The sequence below is a fragment of the Etheostoma spectabile genome, chromosome 24 (assembly GCF_008692095.1).
Source record: "Etheostoma spectabile isolate EspeVRDwgs_2016 chromosome 24, UIUC_Espe_1.0, whole genome shotgun sequence".
Lineage (NCBI taxonomy): Eukaryota > Metazoa > Chordata > Actinopteri > Perciformes > Percidae > Etheostoma > Etheostoma spectabile.
In genome coordinates this window covers 15,865,736-15,871,253 of record NC_045756.1, presented here as the reverse complement: position 1 = coordinate 15,871,253, position 5,518 = coordinate 15,865,736, and the positions used below count along the sequence as shown (strand labels likewise).

The 5,518-nt window shown below is 40.0% G+C and overlaps 1 protein-coding gene across 1 annotated transcript in view; it reads left to right on the top strand.

The window, feature by feature from the left end:
• LOC116673701 (zinc finger protein 271) overlaps positions 1-5,506 on the top strand; it is a gene marked incomplete at its 5' end in the record, with an annotated part of 18,623 nt that extends 13,117 nt beyond the window's left edge. The window contains 1 exon segment of the mRNA XM_032505926.1: positions 4,488-5,506. Within this exon segment, the coding sequence (XP_032361817.1) occupies positions 4,488-5,286 (799 nt within the window).
• Positions 5,507-5,518: the final 12 nt, after the last annotated feature.

Sequence of the window (5,518 nt, the reverse complement as noted above, 5' to 3'; positions counted from 1 at the left end):
TGTAGCAGTTGAACATGGCATCACAGAACAGGGAGCGGGACCAAGGCGACCACTGCTACCCTGAGTTTGGAGCCTCTCTGATCCAAGGGAACATGCTGGGGAAAAAAGAACATAACGACTCCGGGGAGTGACTCCCCAGAGCTAGGTTAGTAACAAGCATTTCTGGGACATGGATGCACATAAATGAAAAGATGGAAAGATAGAGGAGAGAGGAGCTCAGTGCATCAAAACAAGTCCCCAGCTGTCTAAAACTATTATTACAACAAAACCAAGAGAGAGAGAGCTCCAGCCCGGTATGGCTAGAACTCTCCCCAACCGGATCGGGCTGTATGCCAAGTCTCCCTTTAGTTCTATTATATTCTTGATTATATGTTAGATAAATCTGAAAACTATGTGACTAACTACTACTCCCTAACAATATTCAGTTCTATGACCTAACTATAAGCTTTATCAAAGAGGAAAGTCTTAAGCCTACTCTTAAATGTGGAGACGGTGTCTGCCTCCCGGACCCAAACTGGAACCTGGTTCCACAGGAGAGGGGCCTGATAGCTGAACGCTCTGGCTCCCGTTCTACTTTTAGAGACTCTAGGAACCACAAGTAACCCTGCATTCTGGGAGCGTAGTGCTCTCGCAGGGTTGTAAGGTACTATGAGCTCTTTAAGATAAGATGGAGCTTGGCTGATACGCTGAGATTGTTCAATCCCTACTAGCCTAGCTTACTATATGCATGAAAGAACACATGATCTAACAAAACAATATTAAATACAAAGGAGAAAATGTGTGAATTAGGTTAAACTGAAACAAGAGATGTGGTGTATAATTATATGAAATGTATGATGATAATTGGCTCGCAATTTTTGACAGACCCTCCAATCATCACGCAGAAGCCCGGCGTCCAGGCCAACCCAGTCCTCCATTGACCCCCAGAGACGCTGAGGCGCCGTGGGCGGGACATAATCGCAGCATTTATCCAATGACCGTCTAGTTTCAAAGCACCTAAAAAACTGTTCAAAGCAGCTCCATTGAAGTCCATGGACGCTATTGTCCGAAACATTATTACCAAAAGACGACCAAGAGTCACTTTAACAAAGTCACTTCACTTTATACATTGAAATCCCACCCTTCTTTCTCCATGGTTACCATGCCCCAAACTGCTGCACTATTTTAAAGGTAATTAAAACTCTACCTGACGTGTGAAGGGAGTGAAACAGTCAAGATAGGATAAGGGGAGAAGTTCAGGCTTGAGTGTGTGAAGATAGCTGGGGAGGTATGTGACTCTGGGCCCTTGAAGATGGTTATTATATAAGCCAGTAAAAGTACAAAAGATATTCAGTTTTAATAGTAATAATATTTTCTAACAACTAGAAATGCACTGTGACGCTACGGAAATGTATGAGGAGCAAATCGAGTCAGCTGATTCTGAACGAACTCGTCTTCAAGATGAACGTATTCTAACGCATTTCAGTCAAGAAAATGTTAACACAATAGTACATATTAGACCATTCATTTTTTTTAAATTTGAGGGGAAACTTTATAAACTTAATCACTACAACACAGAGATGAAACAGGCCAGACAGTCTTTCTCCTCTAAAATCATTACTGAAAATATCAACAACAGTAAAGTGCTTTTCTCCACTGTTGATCGAATCATTTTTTCTGGATTTTTTATTTTTTATTTACCAGAACAAACATAAATGAACAACCCCAATCCCCAAAAGGATGCTCCAATATTTTAAAGTAGGTATGCAATGTTCCAATATGGTTATAAGTAAGGTATATGCTATTTTTTCTAAAAGCACACAGTAATTCAGTTCTAAATACCTTTTAGTTATGGATAGAACCGTCCCTTCCAGGATTTTGTGGACTTTTTTTGAGATTATTGCGGCCCAAAATGCCTGACGTTCAGGGAGCTTTCGTAAAAAAATAAAAATAAATGCGATAAAAGTTGCAATGTTTTTTGTATGTTTGTTGCAACAAAGTTGGAAAAAAAAAAAAACTTTTTGTATAGTTCTTAAAAAAATAAAATAAAAACTTGTTTTGGGGAGAATAAAACTCCTGAGTTTTCCTAGTAACCTTACCAAAAAGGCTAAGGATGCTGAAAATCTTGGTCTAATATGAAAATGGCTGATAGATTCATGACAAAAAATAACAATTATTTGACGGAATCAAATGTCTGTCAATGGCTTGTTGATCTTTAAATTGTTAGTTAGTTTCCTATCCTGTTCTGGGACACATTCAAATGGTTTGATAAAGGACTTATTGGACTTTAACTTGTCATTGCACTTACAATAACGAGCGTAGATAAACGGGAAACAAGGAAATGAATATGGCGACGTACGTGTGGCGTCAACCGTTCTCACTCCCGCTTGGTCATTGGCTCTCAGAGTCACATACTGATACTAAGTCTGTCACGTGGCACTGCTGGGATTGGCTGAAGTCGCAGGAAAATGCGGTTGTTGGTCAAAATCGCGAGTGGCACCAAAGTCACGGTGTTTCGCGAAATCCTGTAGGGACTGGTAGAAGGGAATCAGACTTCCATGTCACAGCAATACACTTTCTGGCCACTGCCAAGGCTATTTCCACAACCAAGGACAGTGGAGGGAGGAGCCCACATCTGCAGCACATTGGAAACATGTATTACATAAATCTGGCTTAGCCTTGTCAGTTTTCTCTGGAGTCAAATACAGCTGATGGAAGGAAATGATAGTGGAGACGCCTGACCAAAGTCGGCCTTTAATTGTGATATTTAGGTCTGATTCGCACCTTTCCTTAGACCTATACAGAGTCGGTTTAGGACATTCAGATATTGACAAAGAATATACTTTTAAATAAGCTTATATGGTCCACTATCATGCATTCATTTTTCCATTTCAGCGAGTTTGGGTAAAGCCATAGTATTGTTCAAAGTGCTTCTCACAAATGACTGCAGTTGAAGGTAACAAAAGAAAGTATTGTTAGACAAATTATGTTTTCCTCTTAATTGTTCAAAAGTCGTGAAATATGCATTCTCATAACAGCCCTCCAATTTATGAATCCTCATTATGATGCCATGCTTTTATTGTTTACAGTCAGAGGGATTACTTAATTTTGCTTAAACCCTCAGGAACTGAAAGGGGTTGTATACAATCCTAAACGGCACCTCTGATTCATATTTCAATCATCATTCATATTTTAATACCTATAAAAGACAGAAGCTTACAGATTTTTTTAGTTTAGAGTTAGCAGTCCCGGAGCTCTCTTTGGGGTCTTTCTAGCCTCTACAGGTGATTTTCTATCCAGCGTGGAACTTGTGCCCTTTTTCAGGGTTGTTGAGCATTAAATCCAAACTGCTACATCCAAGATTTATCCACTTGATGTCCATAATTCATCGCGTTTTTGCTCATCACTGCCACTAGCTCCACGTCCAGTGTCTTCAGTTGATCTCTCATGATGCATTGCGAGTTTGTTTACAGATTCGTCACACATTATGCCTTATATGGGCTTTCAAGTGAGCGCAAAGAGTAAATAGTGGGAAAAATATAAATCCTCCAATTCTGACTAGTCTGTTATTAAAGATAGTATATAGAAGACAAGAAAGATAACTACCGTTTTACAGAGGAGAATGGCGTCTCTGTTTTTGAGATTTGGCGTATATTTCGGCCTTTTTTGAAGAAATGTAAATAGTTTGTGCTTTTAAATGTATTATGTTTATTTTTGCATAAAGAAGAACTGCTTTAGACAGCCATGCAGCATAGTAAGCTCTAGTGTGGCTTTAATTTACATTGAAAAGGCCCTTTAAAACTGCAAACCACCACTGAATCAAAATAAAGCTTTCCTCTTATTTGTGAAAATGTGACCCGTTTCAACTCCCTCATTCAAATAATCAGAATCGATAACAACCGGAATCGAAAGGAAGAATCTGAATTGAAATCAGAATCGTTAAAATCCAAACGATGCCCAACCCTAGTAAAAATGTCGTAAATCGTAGATTTGGAATTTCATGACACTAGTCCTAATGAGAGTGAATAAAGATAATTAGCTAAATCTAGATGTAATTCACATTAATAGCCGTTTGTTTGTGTTTCAGCTTTACCTTCAGATGTCCACACAGTGATTGTTGGTGAAGAACATCAGCAGGAGTGGAGCTCCAGTCTGGACCAGGAGGACACAAAGCCCCTCTACATTAAAGAGGAGAAGGAAGAACTCTGGATCAGTCAGAAGGGAGAGCAGCTTCAACGGCTGGAAGAAGCAGATACCACCAAGTTTACATTCACTCCTGTCCCTGTGAAGAGTGAAGATGATGAAGAGAATCCTCAGTTCTCACAGCTTCATCAAAGACAAACTGAACAGATCAAAACCGGAAACTCTTCTGAACCTGAGACTGAGACGGATGACAATGAATGGAAGGAGATCATAGAACCTCTGTCAGGTTTAAACTCTCCAAGTAATGATGAAGTCCCTGTCTGGGATTTGACATGTGGTACTGGTGAGAAACCAGTAAGCTGCTTTGAGTGTGGGAAAAGATTTGGCACCAGTGGACATCTGAAGAGACACATGAGATCTCATACAGCCGAGAAACTGTTTAGCTGCTCAGTCTGTAAGAAAGCTTTTATAAAGAGTGGACATTTACAGAACCACATGAGAATCCACACAGGAGAGAGACCGTTCAGCTGCTCGATCTGTACGAAAGCTTTTACAGAGAGTGGAAGTTTAAGTAGACACATGCGAATCCATACGGGAGAGAAACCGTTTAGCTGCTCCGTCTGTAAGAAAGCTTTTAGAGATAGTGGACAGCTGAAGAAACACCTGAGAACCCACACAGGAGAGAAGCCATTTAGCTGCTCCTTCTGTAAGAAAGCATTTGCAGACAATGGCCATTTACAGAAACACACGAGAATCCACACAGGAGAGAAACCATTCAGCTGCTCAGTCTGTAATAAAGCGTTTACAGTGAGTGGACATTTAAAGGCACACATGAGAATCCACACAGGAGAGAAACCATTTAGCTGCTCTGTGTGTAAAAAAGCTTTTACAGAGAGTGGACACTTAAAGGTACACATGAGAACCCACACAGGGGAGAAACCATTTATCTGCTCTTTCTGTAGCAAAGCTTTTAGTAAAAGTGGACATTTAAGGGAACACTTGAGAAGCCACACAGGGGAGAAACCATATAGCTGTTCTTTCTGTAGCAAAGCTTTTAGTAAAAATGGAAATTTACAGACACACGTGAGTATCCACACAGGAGAGAACATGTGTGGAGTGGAGCTCCAGTCTGAAACAAGAGCAGAGAACCTTAGTCAGGTTTAAAAAAAATCGAAAATGAATAAGTCTCATAAGGGTATGCAAGATGTAATACTCTCATGGAAAACTCTTGAGTACAATAGATAACTTGTAAGGCTTTATAATGTCTAGATTAAGATTTTGACAGGCATACGTGAAACTCCATTGTATAAAGGCAACAACTGCTTTTGGTCGTGGCTCTTGGCTTTTCCTTCACTTCAGAAAAAGCAACAACTCTCCTGCAACTCTCAGCAGGGTG